Source organism: Parus major, chromosome 1 (genome assembly GCF_001522545.3).
Source record: "Parus major isolate Abel chromosome 1, Parus_major1.1, whole genome shotgun sequence".
NCBI lineage: Eukaryota > Metazoa > Chordata > Aves > Passeriformes > Paridae > Parus > Parus major.
This window is the reverse complement of record NC_031768.1, coordinates 85,996,540-86,013,776: the sequence shown is the minus strand read 5'-3', so window position 1 is coordinate 86,013,776 and position 17,237 is coordinate 85,996,540. Positions and strand designations below refer to the sequence as shown.

General features: G+C 39.9%; 1 protein-coding gene across 2 annotated transcripts in view; it reads right to left on the bottom strand.

Annotated features, from left to right (window-relative positions):
* Positions 1 to 3,454: 3,454 nt before the first annotated feature.
* TULP3 (TUB like protein 3) overlaps positions 3,455 to 17,237 on the bottom strand; it is a 32,248-nt gene continuing 18,465 nt past the window's right edge. Inside the window, exons 4-11 of one of the 2 annotated variants that reach the window (XM_015641471.2) lie at positions 15,520 to 15,696; positions 13,336 to 13,466; positions 11,385 to 11,582; positions 10,762 to 10,874; positions 10,262 to 10,376; positions 8,249 to 8,347; positions 6,165 to 6,336; positions 3,455 to 5,619 (exon numbers count right to left, since the gene is read on the bottom strand). In XM_015641471.2, the coding sequence (XP_015496957.1) occupies positions 5,486 to 5,619; positions 6,165 to 6,336; positions 8,249 to 8,347; positions 10,262 to 10,376; positions 10,762 to 10,874; positions 11,385 to 11,582; positions 13,336 to 13,466; positions 15,520 to 15,696 (1,139 nt within the window). In that variant the 3' untranslated portion in view covers positions 3,455 to 5,485. The remainder of the gene's footprint in view (positions 5,620 to 6,164; positions 6,337 to 8,248; positions 8,348 to 10,261; positions 10,377 to 10,761; positions 10,875 to 11,384; positions 11,583 to 13,335; positions 13,467 to 15,519; positions 15,697 to 17,237) is intronic. The other variant, XM_019008102.2, reaches the window with a different exon arrangement.

Below are 17,237 nucleotides of genomic sequence, written 5' to 3'. Positions count from 1 at the left end.
GGGGGCCGTGTGTGACCGGGGCGGAGGGAACGCGGGCAATGGCCGGAAGAGGGGCCCGCGGGGGCGGGGGAAGGAAACTCCGGGCGGGCGGCCGGGAGCGGGGGAAGGGGGCGGCTCGGCAGCGCTGGGAGCGGGCGGAACGCCGCCGCCTCCAGGAATCGAGAGCAGGCACGGCGCCCGGCGGTGGAGAACTTGGAGAGCGCAGTCCGGACGGGCCGGCCTCGGATCCCCGGGAATGCCGCCGCTTGCCCGGTGCTTTCCCCGGGGCGATGGGCCAAGCGCCCCTGAGGGGCTCCGGCCCCGGGGACACCCCCGCGCCGCCCGGGCAGGGACGCGGCTCCCGGGCTCCCCCCTGCGCGGCGGGCGCAGCGGCTGCCGAGCCCCTCAGAGAGCGGCCGTGATTGCCAGCCGGCACCGCGGAACCACTGCGAACAGCCGCAGCCCGGCGGGCTGCCCCCGAGGGCAGCGCAGGAACTGAGCACTCGCCCACCCACCCGCAAAGCGGTGTTTCCCCTCGGCTTTTCTCAGTCACGGCGGAGCTGCTCCTTCTCTACCTGCTCGTACAGGAATGCCAGCGAGCTGCGCTAGAAAATGCTGATACGAGACTGAGAATCGCACTAGCGTTGGGAAGCCACAAGCCACATCCCCAAAACAAAAGCAGTAGGAAACCAGCAAGTTTCGTAAATGCAACTAACTACATCCTAGCAGCAGCTCTGGGAATGCAGCTACATCAGCAAACCAAACTTTTCAGTTTGGCTCCAGCATTCACTGATTTTGTCACAGATTGCTGGTGTGCACATAACTACCTGTGAAGAGTAATATGGTTGGCTTTCTTTAAAACTTAAGTGCACTGAAGAAATTACCTATAACTTATTGAAGTCTTTTTTAAGGACCCAATGCTAAAAAAGCTCCTAACTCTTTCAAATTGCAATGAAAAATTGCAGAGACCTGGAAACAGGTCCTAAATGTGTCCTCAGGCCTCAAAAACCAAATGGCAAACCCCATCAATTTCATAAAAATAAGGTTTTCTGACAACTGTAGGAATGGAGAGTATATACAATACAAATAGGATGATGTCATAAAATTCAGTGAAACTATTTTGGGGAGTTGTTTTTTATTATATAAAGCCCTGTAATTAATTAATTTAGTCACTGTTTCTATTACGCTATATGAATTTTTAAAAAAACCCTATGCATATGAAAGGTAATTCACTTCTCATCACATATATTCAGTGGGAATTCTAGGCCAGATCTCATAATTATGTGACTAACATTGTTTTGCTCCCATTTCCTTGCCAAATCAACACAGCTCAAAGAGAAGGAATTGAAACCTATTCCTTCCTGTGAATCATCACACAAATTGTTTGCAGGACTTCAGTCAGTTGCAGGTGGAAACTCACTCAGGAGAACACAGGTTTTTTAGTGGTGGGCTGTTTGGGTTTTTTTACTGGAGCTAATGCAGAACCAAAGTATTCTTAGAACAGAAAGCTGTTAGGCAAATTTAGCCCAACTCAACTCTCCAACTCTATTTGTACTCTATCAGAATTATTTTCTTAATGCAGTTTTTAAAATAAAGTCCTTTTTTTTTTTTTTCCCCTAGTAAATTAGTATTATTTTCTCTATAATAAATAAAGGGCTCAATTCAATTAAGCTTAAAAAACCACCAACTTTTGTTTTCACCAAAATTTTCAGCTGTTTTGTTGCAGCAATGGATTGCAATGGGTCACCTTGTATGGAGAAGTTAATTGAATCAAATTAAATTATCAAAATTTCCAGCCTCTGGAATATATTCACCCATTAGTATTCCCTAAATCGAATGTTAAAGTACCAAAGCAGGTTATGGTTACCTTTAGCCTTTACCTTAAGCCATGTTGGTGAAGTTAGTTTGCTTCTGAATTTTTCTCCCTTTTTGGAACAAAAGAAGTGACCACCAGCTTTCAGTAAGGAAATAATTTAGTATAGAACACCTTAAGGGATTCAATGAGAAAACAGAAACTATAGTGTACAGTTCAAAAGATAGAAGATCTCTGCCTTCTTTCCTGGCAGGGCTTTCAATTGTTGTCACCTCATAGTGGGAGCTGGCTGTTTGCCCTGTTAGTAAGGGAGCCCTGACACATCAGTGTTTCTTTTCTACTCTTTTTCATAACTGTACGCTGAGCCAAATCTCTTGGCCCTAGGACTACTTAAAGGAGCATTCTTAATTCCGACCTAGTTCCAAACTGTGGTTAGGTACAGCAGTTTGATCCTCTGGCCAAGATGAGATTCTTGACTCTGTGAGAGAAGGAAAGCTGTCCATAGCTCCATTCCACATGAGCAGCTCTTCCGCACACAAACTCTTAACTCAACTTGTGAATCACAGGGAAGGGTTTGCTTGTCTTCTGTACTAGGTACAGGAAACCTAATTTGATGTCAGCTGAGAGATTTACAGAGCTGTCAATCCCAGCAAGTAGAGGAGCACACTAAGTAAAGTATAAGTGTAGTAATTATGCTAACAGCAAGAAAACCTCCTGTCCTACTGCTACTAAATTCAGCAGCAAAACTTCAATGGGAGTGAGACTCAGCTGTAGAACAGCAAGAAATCATTCACTGTCTTTTATGTTGGTAAGCCCAAGAGCCTAGAGCAGCCTAGAGCCATTTCCATCTGCTAGGCCTGCCTTTAGGATTCCCGTTTAACCATTTAAAATGCTTCTCTAAATCTCTCTAGAACTTCAAGCACGTTACATTTGCATGTATGCAACTAATATTACTGTGTTAAAAACAAATGCCCAGTCATGTTTCCCACTTAATTTTCTCTCCCCTCTAAAACTAAGTTGGCTCAGATGGAAACAGAGGTGCTTTAAAAATAGGGCTTGCATGTTAAGAGCTGTACCACTTTTTGATTATCAGATCCAACATATCTCCTCTTATTGAGGTTCATACATGTCAGTGAAAATAGGGAAATATAACCGCTTCAACTTGATGTTCTTCCTAGCCTTTTATGACTTCAGTACCTGATTCAGAAAAAATATGTTGGTGTACTTCAACAATTGAATGGGTTCAGATGGAAGGTAGGAAAATGCAGTAAGAACCATATCAAGTGTCCTAGCTGGATGCTGGGAAAAACATTAAAAACATGGGGCAGACAAATGCAAGTAGCTTAAACAATCAAATAAAAACCAAGAACTATAGGGTAAAACCTGGTAATGGGAAGGGTGGATAAAAGTATTAGAGAAACTACCCTTTGAGTGAAAGTATTAGAGAGACTACACTTACATTTATTCCCAGATTTCTAAGTGTGTGGGAAAAATATCCAACACCACAAAGAAAGAGAACTGAGAATTACAAAGGAAAAGAGGGAATAAGAAGACAGATGATATTCTAGAAGATAGGAAGAAACTGAGGTACTATGTCACAGAGAAGGAACAAAGTACACCCACAAGTGACAGCAAAATTAAAAAAAATAATTTAGAATTAAAGACTTTTCAATATATAAATTAGTTTATTTTCATTTAGATATAAAAGTTATAATTACAATTAATGTAAAACAGTATCTGATAAAGACAACTGAATCAGTTCATCTGTCTGCATAATTTGACTGAGAGGCTGTGACAAGATCATTTGATGTCAACAAATAGCTTGAAGAGTCACTGCTGACAAGGCTAATTAAGTAAAAGGATGTTTTCTGGGCACACTGAAAAAGATCTTGAACCAGAAATTAGCATCCTGCCTTCAGGTCACCCCCAAATTACATAAGGCAACTTCTTTCACGCATTTCTAGTCAGAAAAAATAATCAGACAGGTATACAAACTGACTTCCTTTCCTGGATGGGCAGAGATAATGCAGAACCATCAGCCAAGACTTCAGAAGAGCACAGGTGAAAAACACTGCCAGGTCTCATCCTCAGCCTGATGAGCAGAAAGGCACAAAACAGATCCATCAGCATTCAAGTTCTCTTCACGGACTGCTTTTCTGATAAGATCATCTCAAGAAAGTCTCAGCAGCTACTGAAAAATGCTCATCTGAAAGATACAAGAGCTGGACTTCTCAGCCTTAATTCATATTTTACAGTTAAATACAGCATTTACTTTGTGATTATGATTATTGTTCTTTCTGGCAATATCAGAAAACGTCCTCACAAAGTTTTGTTAATTTGAAAGCGCAAGTGATATCTACTGCTGCAAAGACAACAGAGAACAAAAAGCAATATATCTGCTCTTCGCAGCTTGAAACAGAGTTAGTCTGCTGACAAGGACAATATCCAAAGCTGGAGAACACCTAATGCTTGTCTCAGTAGAGGGACAAACTTATCCAAGTCATCATGAATATGTGTAAGAGGCAAGAAGCAGGCAATACAGTAACTGTTCTCTGCTTCAGCACAGAGAAGTGTGCACTGAGGCCACACCGTGCTGCAATCCACTCTGGTGAGTTAAGGCCACGTGAATCAAGTGTTCCATGCTGTGACACACAGTCTCCATACTGTACATCCAGTATTAAAAATGGAACATTGGAAGGACACATTGCAAAGCCTTGTCGTACAATTACATTAAACTTATTTGTGCCTTTGAAGATACCTGTAATCTCTTTTTGAGGTAACTCCTTCTTATAGTCAGGTTAAAATTATTTATACAAAATGTACTTTAATATGTCATGCCTTGAGATAATCTCACATTAAAAATTAAAATTTGTCACAAACTTATATCTAAAAATGTAGCAAATTTCATGAACAATGGCAAAATTAAAAAATATTTCTGATCAGTTTACAATCTAGATTCACTCAATCAGAACATTGCTTTTCAGAAGTGGTACTGTATATTGTTACAATACTATCTTCTGCCAAATTCAGCCAGATTCTACCATCTATTCAGTCTCATTTTTCACATGGTTAGAAGTAACAGAAGTAGCAATGAATATTATGTCCCTCACTGAAAAGGGAATGTTTGAGATTTGATTGTTCTTCATTTGGTAAAAAGACTGTCAAGGGATAGAGAGAAATTAGAATACTGAAAGGGAAATGGAGTGTCAGTCTTAGCAGACAATCATTCCACAGAGTAAAAGTGTTATATTAGAGCCAATGTCTTATTCCAGCTGTTTTTTTTTCCTGAATTCATCTGATTAGGAACTCTTGAGTAGCAAGAGTCCTGGGCTTTGTGGCAGCTTAAAGGTAAATGAATATTTAGCCATTATTTTATAATCCTAGCTGCAAGGAGTTCCAATAAGTGGGCTTAGCCCACTCTCATGCAGCATCTCTAAATAAGGATTCTAAAAGCAGAATCAACACAGAATGAACAATAGAGACATCACCTAGATTTCTTGTTCTTCTGCAATCCATACAGAGATTGCTCTGCTGTCAACTCCCCCAATGCTCTGAAGGCTGGAATTGGTTTTCTAATAAGCCTGCAGAAGTCTGTCCTCCATTTCCCTCCCAATATGCTCTTCATTGCTACACCTAGAACTCTTATGAGATGTAGGGGTGGGAGTGAGTTCCACGTTTCAGGTCTGTAGCCCCTCATTCACAGACCAATTTACTATCAAAGCTGGAGAGTCCAATAGCAAAGGCCTGAAGAGCACAGAGCGGGTAATTATAGTCCAGAGTGAACACATCTTCTGCTACACGACCAAACTGCATCACGATGTAGTCAGCTGCGGAGAAAAGACATTCAGTTCAGAGATGAGCAATTTCACAGTGATGCAAAAGAAATAAATAAGCCAACAACAACCAAAACTAGAGCCAAACAAAACCTAACCACAAACCCCTCCCCACATCTGCCAGTCCCAAATATATGTGGTTGGTGTATCCATCCTTTCCCACTAGAGTGGCCTTGAAATCTGTCCTCTACAGTGACTGTGCTGTTCTAGAGATTATTTTTCTTCTCAGAATCAAAGCTCAAACCATTCTTTTGCTAGCCTGAAGGTGCTGTATTAAACATTTTCTTTCATTTCAGGAAGCTTTAATTTGCCCTCTCTTTTGCTGCAGTTATGGACAGCAGAGTCTGCACCCACCCCAGAAAAAAGGAGGCCTTATATATTTTTCCTGAGAGCTCAGAAGTCCCCAGTAATTCTGAGCTAGCTTCCTTTACCCAGTTTCCTTCCTCTAGAAAGGGTGTCCTATTCTTCCCAAGCCTCATGAAATAAATTAGGTTCTCCTTGTTTAAATAAGTCCCACATATTCTCCACCAAACTCTTACGATCATTGTCATGGACAATCTGGAAGTTCTTCACTGAGGCCTGAGTGACCCTCCCATGGAAGTTCAAAACATAGGACTGAGTATCATCATTCCAGACTGGAGCCTTGTTGTGCAACTCAATGAGGTTCTCTAAATTTTTGTTTTGCCATTTTGACAGCAGACCCTCATGTTCCTGTTCAGAAAAAAAGAAACATATTTATCAGATTTGTAATGGCTCTGCCTCTGAGTACCACCTCTCTTGTGTGTGCACTCTGTCATTTCATTCCCTGTTTAATGAAACACAAGGACATCACTTAAATTCAACCCTACTGAATACTTTCTGCAAGTACCAAGAACATACTTTCATCGCTTTCCAGTCCAAGCGATGAAAAGTCCTCTTCCCTCAATAAAGTAAAAAGAGGGATAGGGAAGGAAGTGTGTGTACAGGAAAGGGAGCAATTCAGAGTCCACAGATAATTGCCATCCTGCTGGCATGAATCTCTTCTCTCATCATCTTTCTCTGATCCTGTTGCAACCAGTTTCCATTTCTAACATTCTAAAAAAATAAATTCTTGAAAAAAAATAAAATAATCTACAATTAACTGCACAGTGCCAGGCTCTGAGGTGCTTCAGTAGAAAGTCCAAAGGCTGCAGTAAAATGAAAGGTTTAATGTCATCCTATTGGGTCTAATGAGTGATGCACAGTATGAAAATCAGAGAAATAAAACCAAAAAGATACAAAGAGGAAGAAAAACAGCACATTAAATTTGACAAACAATTACAAGGAGATGCAGGTTGTAGTGAAACATTACATATAATTTAATTTTAAGAGTTCTACAACAAATAAAATCCAAACTATATATGCTAAAATTCTGAAGAAAAAGAGTCCAAGTTTAAGGTACTAACAAGAAAAAATGCTCAGAAAACAACCTGTTGTGGAGGTCTGACTGATATGGCTATAATATGTGCTTCAGTACTATAAAAATATACCATAGTCGATTTTTGAAGATAACCTAAATAAAACTTCCTGTTCATTTTAGTTACTTTTTAATTTTATCTTTATTTATTTTTTAAAGATGCAAAACAAACACCTGAGAACTGGCACCAACTAAGTGCCTTTAGATTTAGGGGAGAAAAATAAAGCCAGGGCCACGGAACTGTTACTGTACTAATGGGAGAGATGGCAACACCAATTGGAAGACAATGAATAAATGACCACTTCCAGATATAATTTTTCTGACCATTCACAAGAATTAAATCTCTTTTCTGGGCTATCATGACTCTCAATTTCCATTATTGAGGATTTTTTTCTCTGACCTCAGGAAATACGTTTTCATCCTACTCATATCTACTCACGAGATGGCTGCAAATACCATTTTCTAGCTTAAAACATTGACCACACTTGTCAGTTGGTACCTCTTCTTTCTGCCTTTTGGTCTTCTGTCACCAAACATAAAACCCACATTAAGGGAACCTAACAGTTTTCATCACACACCTTCACATACCATTCTGTTAGCTTTTAGCTTTAATGCCTCTCATATCTATGAGAAATCCTCCCTAAATACTCACTACAAAACTCTGTCCTTCTCCTCATCCCTCCTCCTTCAAGAATCCTCTTTTCTGCTACTCCTACAGAAAGACTAACAGCATTCTGACCAAAAACATATTTATTCCCTTGCTATTGCACCAGCAGTACCTTATCTGTCTATTGCCTATCTGTTGCAATCCACATTCTGGCTAAGAATATGAGCTCCTGGGAGAAACAAGTGTGCCCTGCGTTCATCCAGCCCCCTGCACAACAGGGTCCCACCATGAGGGTGGCTTGTAGGTGCCACAGCAACAACGTAGAGACAAGTCAATCACTTTTAGGCTGATCAAAGGACCCATAAGGATACAAACACTATTCAGAAAGCTACAGATTAGGTAGAAAGCAAGAACAAATTCATCAACACATCTAGGCAACATTATATTTACTCTCCAGGAGACTTGCTAAAAAAAAAGCCCAGGCTCCTAAAAATCCTGATTGTCAGTAACTGGCTAGACCTCTACAGGGAAGTTTTAACCTCTTCCTTCAATCTGAAACACGAGCAAACTTCGTAACTCACATTTCGTGGACGGATTGGAATTCGCTTATGATTCATGTTCATTCCTGGAATGATCACAGACATTTTTCTGGGACCCTTAAATCCTAAGATATTAGTTTCCTGAAAGACAAGGAAAGCCATTATTTTCAGTAAATGAGATACTTCACCTCAGAGAAGGAAAGACAGCAAAACTGAACTTGTATCAACATTTGTACTGTTTTTTAGAATTTTGCTGGCTACAACTCTAGCAGCAGTTATCTAACTGCAATTGTGTTTAATCACTGAGGACTGCTTTCTCTCCCTTTCTCATTTAGAGAACAGTCTAAGGACATATGCATGGTATTAACTAATTTGGAGATATGCATGGTATTAACTAATTTAGAGTGAATTTCTTAGCCTACAGAAACATTTCCAACAAAATTACACAAATGTAATTTCCAGGCGTAAGTTTTTTGCATCTGAGGCAGTACTGTGTTGAAATCTTGCTAGTGAGCAAGCCTTGAGTATGATAAAAGGCAAAATATCTTTGACCTGACTATGTTGTCTGTATATCACCAGTTAGTCTAAAACAGTTTAGTTTTAGACTAGTTTTAGACTAGTTCAGTTTCTGAACAATGAGTGACATTTTTCTTCAGGAGCTGTTATTTGTGTTTAAGAACACAGTTTTCTATCAAATCACACTGTTTTATAAATGTTTAAGAACAGACCCAGGAAGGGAAATGTTCAGCAACTATCCAAGCTTCAAACTTAAGCAGATTTTTCCAGAGTACTGAAGGAGACTGTTCCAAGTGGATTGAGTAGAAAAAGCAAAGGAAGTAGCATGCCCCTAGATTTTTTGAAGTGAAATAATAGAGGCTGCAGCTCCAAAGACCTTTGTCTGTGTCTGCAAAATGCGTTAATGTGTTAGGAGCAGCTGTATAACTTCTATCAATCAATTCAGCACTTCTAAAAGATTCTGGCTTTTAATTGGTCTTTGAGAATTTTAAAGGTTATCACTGACATTGTTACAGAACACTTTAAATGGACCCTTGGATTTTGGCTGATATTGTTAAATAAATGGTTTCAAAAATACCAGGATGTATTGTAGATAAAAGTTCAGAATTCTGAAAAGCTGACTTTATATTAACTGTCTGTGCTCATTCTAACACCTTGCTGTGCCCAGCTACACAGGAAACTGAAGAATACTATATACAAAGAAAATATCTAGTGATACTTCTGTAAACAAGCGAGTACTGGAATTATCACATCAATTTTTTCCCAAGTGCCATTAAGATCAAGAGCAAAAGCAAAAAAACCAAGATGCTGCTCCAGTAGGCTAATGCATCTTTAAGCTAAGAAAAATAAAATTTCTTCCACTTGACAATGATTGTTTTGTAGAGAACCTCAAATTTTACTCAAACTGTACAACTGGAATACAAAACAATGTGACATGAGAACTCTCATATAATTCTGTAGTGCCCAAAAGTGCCTCCTTACTCCAAATCCTATACTGAGGTGACTCACAAGAGCAGAACATCATCTCTAAAACAGAGCTAGTGAATCACAATTTACCCTGGAAACACATCCTTACCACCAACAAGCTGCTACTGAAATAATACTAGCTCCTTCCTATCCCTCAAGATGCCTCTGGTTCTGCAGAAACTTATTCTGCTTCACAGGGTATTCCCAGTTCCTTCTCAGAGTCTACCAGATGCTAGTTGGGCCAGAGGCCATTTGCAGTTCGTGCTGTGGCTGGCTCCATGTAAAGCATGTGGTCACACTGCCACACACTGAATAAGCCAGATAAGAAGGTCATAAGGATGTTAGTTTGGGTGTTTCTCCCACTCCTGACATTGATTTCTTTTTTTCTCTTTGTTTCATTAAACTTGTAAGAATTTATCTGTGAGGCCTCTGCCTCTTGTTGTATCTGGTTGAAATTGGTCACTTGGTTCCCAAGTTAAGTGAAGGAGGCTGGCCGTAGCACAATTTTGCAAGCTGTGTTTCCTCGGTAACCAGGCACAAAGAAAGGGGCAAAAAGGGAGAGGCAGTACTTACATAACAAATAGCTGCGAGCTCCTGTCTTGTATGAGCCTTTTCCACTAGACTTTGTGCCTTGACTGGGTTAACACCATGGTCATAGACTGTAAATTTGGTTCCCATGAGGTTTGACCTAATGGCAGGTTATGAAAAAACACAGAAAGAGAGACATCAGTAGAAAGTTTCGTCATCTTCTGAAAGTATTTGTACAGCACAGCAAAAACACACATCTCCTGCCATCTGAATCTTCCTACTGCCAGTTCAGTGAGGAGCTTCCATGATGTATCCACGTGAGTCTATAACCTATCCCAGAAAAGCATTTAGACAATTTCTTCTCTGAGTTGCCACAGTGAATGGTAATGCTGAAGAAGGCTGCCAACCCAAGTGAATACAGATTACATTGAACAGAGCAATGTGAGTTCATTCTCTTTGAATTTATACCAGATTGCCAGTCATAACCCCAACTCAAAATTAAAATCCTGTCTCAACTGTCTATAGTTTTCATCTGTGGTTCTCACCTGAGTTTTCCAATGAAACTTTCCCCTTTCCGAGATAAATCAGTTGGGTCAACTGATATGAGGTAATTGGATGTTTTGCTCTTCTTTCTTTTTCTTCCCGCAAGAAGGAATGTCTGGCAAAACAAAACTCTGATCAAGACTGGCGCTTTGTAAGAATGCAGAGGCACTGCTATCCAAACTGCTATCTCTCCATTTCCCATATCAATTCCCCTTTTGTTCTGTGCTAATATTACTGTCTCCATTATTTTGTTCTCTTCCAAAGTGCCCAGCTTGAAATCCCCTCATGAGCTCCTCACTTGGCACTCTAGACTTAATACAACTGTCATTTCTCTTCTTCCCTCCTTTTCTTCTGGACAAACTCTGTCTTCCTGCTCTTTTTTAACATTTAACATTTTTATATTTTTGCAATTTAATCTCTCACTGTATTATGGCTTTTAAACCACAATACAATGGTAATTACATGCTAATTCCCTCCTTAGTACCTTGGCCAAATATAAGCTGTCCTCATCTGCATGATGGCTGTCCTCAGCTACTGGTTTCTTACCAAAAGCTCTCCCCCTTGCTCCAAAAATATTCTGTGGTAGGAGTATAATAGCCAAGATAATGTGTGCTGCTTCCAATACCTTTTTGTTGTCATCCCTTTCCAGATGCATGTAGTAAGTAGGGAAGAGGCCCCGGTCCATTCCCTTTTTATCTCTAGTGATTCGACACTTGACACTAATTCCACGGGGTGCCGGGCGCAATGCAAAATCCTCCAAGTTCTCTACTTCTCCCAGCTGTGCATCTGCCTGAGGGGATGGACTACAGGAAGCACCTGTTTCCTATGGGAAGAAGCACCACATTAGCAAATTAACATCAGATCAGAGACTTTGGTATTCCACAAGAAAACAGTGGTTTGTTGAAATGTAAGATATCATGTCTCCAGAAGATACTGGGTAAAGGAAGGTTAAAGGAGGTACTACCTGTGTTTCCTCAGAAGAAAGCAACTGAAGGTTTTACTCTGAGGAAAGACTAGGTCTCCAAAGGGAAAAGAGAAAAAGTACCCATTAAGCAGACATGAGTGATTTACTAGAAAGGGGGAAATAAGATGAGATGCTGTAAATATTCTAAGCAAAGAACCTCTTTGCTTTTAGAACTTCAGACACTGTGGAAAATAAAACAGTATGATAAAGCAGGACTGATGGATGCTGCAGTAAGACAGGCTGGGATTTTGTGACTGAAATGAGTGCTGAGATTATGTTGGTTCAGAACAGTAGCAGAAGTGGAGTAAGCTGCTGGTGGAACCATATCAACTAAATGCTGGAAGAGCCTTAGAACAATGTGTATAGTCAGGATGCACAGGGCAATCAAAGGAATTGGGATTCTAATGGCAATCTGGTACAGGTCATTAAAGTAATTTTTTCTTAGAGATAGCTGAATCCTGTGAATTGTAGCACCCAAGAGATTCCTCTTTGACTGGGCCTTCAAGATGAAGTTGCAGATTTATCCCCATTCCCAGCTACAGACAGTAGGAAACCTGGATGAACAGCACAGACACATACATAGATTTGAAATTCTCTGGAGGGTCTCACCCCTTCCCCACCTCCAGCACCCACCCATCCTGTATCTCCAGCATTTTGCACCCACAGCCCAGTCTCCCAAGAAGCTGACACACAGACCTCTTGCACTACTCCCCTACTAGTGCAGGACAACCTACACACAGTCACCTCACAAATACACTCAGGTGGGTCTTCCACAGCATGGACTTTGAAAGGTGCCCAGTATCCATGCTCAGACCCTGAGCTAGCTCAGACCCTGTGTAATCCTGATGCTGGTCTCTTCCAATTCACTGGCTAGTCTAGCACGATTTGTCAACATACGACTGTATGCATGTGTGTATATCACATACACACACACACACACATTCACATGAGATACAGAAGTCAAGTTTCAGAAAGAGTGGGACATGCTGAAGTAACCAAGGCATAAGGCTTGGACAGACAATCATACTGTTTGGCAGTTGTTTACACATATCTGATGCCTTTTACCACCTTTAATCCTTGTCTTCCCATGCTTATTACTCCCTGATCCACCTTGATACCCCTTCTTTTCCCTCTAAAGTTCCTTCCCCCAAACATCCCATATGTTTGTCCAATCCCAGCATTCTCTGTTCCATTCCAAAATCCTGATTCCCTTTGAATAAATGCTATAAACCTTCAGGAAGAAATCCCTCCTATGTTTGCATGGCATTTCAGAGGTTCTCTGAGTCATTTTGGTGAATTTTGCAGAGACAATGGCCCAGTCTGTCTCCTTGAAGGGTAATAGTGCTGACTCACTGTGTTCCCATATTCACTGATTAGGCTCCCTGGGATCCTCCACCCACAATTGTTCCTTTAATCATTACTAAGACTTCATGTTTAACTCCGTGTCCCTTCAGTCAGATAACCCGACAATCTTGACCCTTCTCTGCTTTCAGGGAATAATATTGCTGGCTACCATACTTGCAGCTACTGTGTTTTAACCCCATGCTCCAGGGGTTAGCTAAAATCAGGCACGTGCCCAGTGCTTAGCAGAAATTGATTTCAAGACACTTACTGCAAAAGACTTCTCGCTGGATGCAGAACTAGGCCTCTCAGATTCATTGTATGGTGAATGAGATACTGGTCTCTTACTAGCTTCTTCCTCTTCTGTGTCCTCCTCATCAAAATTCAAACTGCCTGAAATTCCTGTCAGAATATAGGATTAAGCATGCAATCTCTGAAAGAAGGTGTCATGAGCTTATGGCATTACTAATTAATATATGGCTCTTGAGTATTTATTCACACTCTTAATTTCTGTTTTTTCAACTGCTGATTCTTATTTTCTGTTTCAACTGATTTTCTTCATGTGTTATATCTCTTCCTGAGCCTTGTAATTCAAATTCCTACTGATATTTTGCAGCAGTCACTGTGCTGTGATTAAGCAGCTGTCAGGCCTTTATTAATATGGATTTTACTTGATATTCCATGACATAACATATTGCTTAGTTTATGTTGCCATTGAATTAATTTTGCATATTTTCATGCAAAAAAGTTCTCCATGTCTTAAGAACAACAATAATAAAAGGAAATCCAGATTGATATGCTGACACCTATCCCATAAATTGGGCTCTGTACAGTTTAATCCTTTACCACTTTCCCTCAGTCTTACACACACTGAAACAGAGTATGTCAGTTTTTCAGCAAGAGCCCCTCCTGTTCTTCCATCAGTACCAAAAACTCAGGTACATAAATACTAATAATGACTTGATTTCTAAAACTGAAACACAGACTGAAGTTTCAGGACTTATTTAATCTTAACCTAAGGACAGTCATGTAGAAATGACTGTGGGTATATAACCAAAATAACTGTGCATAAAGACATTTATGAAGAGGTTCTGTACACATTACTATTTGTTGTGTCCTTCCGCTTAGAGCTGTATCATGAATTGGTCATTAGGAAGAAGTTCTTCACAAAAAGGTTGACAGAGTTGGAAAAAGCTGCCCAGAGAGGTGGTGGAATCACTGTCCCTGGAGGTGTTTAAGGAAAGACAGTATGTGGCACTAAGTGCCATTGTCTAGGTGACAAGGTGGTGTTAGGTCACAGGTTGGACTCACTGACCTCAAAGGTCTTTTCCAACCAAATTGATTCTGTGCATCTGAGATTTTGTTTGATTGAGTCTTTTGATTATTTTCTTTGATTTGACTGTAGAAAGAAAATGTATCTAAAGCATTATACACATTGAACACAGCCTGCTTAACTGAATTATTTTCTGAGAACATATATTATAACAATGCTCTGACATGACACTGCAGAGAAGGGCACTACTGGAAGTCTCAGATAAAACAGAAAAATCCAGTCTTAAAAACCTGTCAGTAAACTTCTGAAAGGACATTTGGGAAGAGGAAAGGCGTTGACCCTGGTACTCCAGCCAATTTCAAAATTCACTGTTTATATTCCATCTCCACTAATTTCCCCTGAAGTTACTAGATATTCTCTCATCTTTCCCTTTCTAACTCTTGTGTAATGTTGCTATCCATAGGTAAGCAGCTGTGCCATCTGACAACTAGATGAGAATACCTCTGAAAGTGATACCTCAATACATGCAGTGTACTGGAAACATTTTAGGAGACAAACTCTGCAGAATAAAAACAAGCTGTATACTAAATTAAACACTAGCCATTATTTTGCTGCAAAGTGCTTAGGCTGCATGCAACAAAAAAAGGTTTCCTGTAGTACTGGTAGCAACTTAAGATACTTGGCAGACAGAGCTTGACACTCCACTAGGGAATTACACAATGGGATATAACTATTAAATATATAACTCAAAAACTGCTGACTGTGACAGACTCTGACCCAGAAAAAAACACCTTTCCTGTTAAGTCTCCTAAAGAGTTAAATCATGGCATTTAATGAATGGTCCTGCTGTTGTCAAAGTATTCAAGCATCTTATATAACGTACCTGAAATAAAAACACCCCAAACTTTAGCAAAGTGTGGTATAGCATTTTGTCAGCAATTTCCTTGGAAAGACCAGAAATTATACAGTACATTGAGAAACTCTTAAAATATAACTGGTACATTCAAATAATATCAGGAAAGGGAACTGCAGCACTGCACTTCCACATGCTGTAGAATCTTTTTTAAAAGTGATATCCTACAGACATTTGTTTAATGAGTCCTCATTTTTTAATGCTACTGAAATAAAGTTATAAAAGTAGAAGAGCCCCAAAAAAGACATTTACCCATTATTAACTCTTACCTCGTTTCTGTAATATTTCTTGCAGATCTGGCTTGCTTGCTGTATCTGTTACAGTCTCTCCATCATTTTCCTTATCTGCATTGTCTTCTGGTTTGGTAGATCCAACAGACAGAGTTTGGAGCTTGGTTCCCAAATCCTGCACTTCTGATTTCAGGAAGGCAGCTGGTCCATCAATGCCTGCAGGCCAAAATGAAACAGAATTCCAAAGTCTAATTTTTTATGGCCAAAGATGCATCCCAGGATGCATCTTCCCTTCCTCTAGTATCTCTGTTTAAAGTACTGAAATATACTTGTTCAATTTTTTTCAGACTGCTTGGGAGGAGTCAGGCCTGACTCTGGTACAGACTGCCTATTACCTTAAACATATCAGTTATCCATTTATCCCTATTTAAATATAGTGATTTTATGTAGCTTTTTACAAGGACTTAAGCAATTAAAACAAGTTGTATTTGTCATGAACATTGATAGTTTTCAATTGAATTACAGACAGCTCTCTTATTTTCTTTTCCTTCACGTTGTTTGTTTGCTCCTGTGCCAGTGAGTACCCTACAGTGAACACCAGAAATCAATTTGATAAAGGTATTTACAGTCATAGACAGAAAAAAACTCTATCTTTTTGTTAGAATGAAATTTCCATGTTTAAACCATACAACACAGCTGTGCACCAAACTTCTCAGTTGGTGGAGGCATCTTGATGTCAGGGTCTGGCATAACACCTAATAGGTAGCACACGATATGCAAGTGTAGTTACAGCTTTGGATTTCTTGTTTTCCCACTGTATTCCTTCTTAAAACTTTACTGCTTTATCTAGGCATTGTATTTCTGACATGCTTACTGATGTTATCACTTCTTAACAGGACTTGTTTGCACTGAGGAAGCCTCAGAACTATGAAAGGTAGTGAATGAGCAGTTAAGTTTTCATTTGAGTCTTACTGGACTCCTACCTTAAAAGTTATACCTTTCTTATCTCTCATTCTCTTCTTAAGAGTGTCTTTTAAGAGAAGCTTTCTTACACCTGATTTTAAACACATAAATGCTACCATAAACACCACCACTTTCCTTCCCATCCTATGATCCTGAAAGGCATCTGGAGAACAAGAAAAATATTCAAGAGAGAAGGGATAGCATAGTTCCAACTGTGATCTTCAAAACAGGTAGCACCCCCTGTTTGGAGCTTTAAAATTCTACTGTTCATTTTAATTTGCTATTAACACAATGCTTGTATTATAACACCCTGAAATAGCACATATATCAAAGCCTTAGAATGGTTCACATTATTTTCTTGATAGGCTGATGGGATCCTGGCTCTCATAAAAAACTCCCTGTTGCTAAAATGTAAGGATTTCATTGCTGCTCTTTTTATCTCCTTGCGACATGGGAGTCTTAAGGCTCTCACTACTGCATTTATTTTCAGTCCTAAAATAATGGTCACTATTTTACTGCCATGTTTTGAGGTCACCAAGTTATTGTCTTTGGCCCTGACAGCACTCTGTGCTTGTGACTTTGTGGACCACTGTAACCTGTCATGTTTCAGTTGTGTCAATGAAGCCCACAGAAAACAACAGATGAGGTAAAAACCATCAAGAGCCTAACAGCATTCACAACACTTTTTGTTTGCTTTCTCTGCTTTATCATTCAGTCATATGCAACCTTGAGGTGAAGAATGCCATGACATCACAAGGAAACACCATACAAGCAGTCACTATGGAATTATTTTC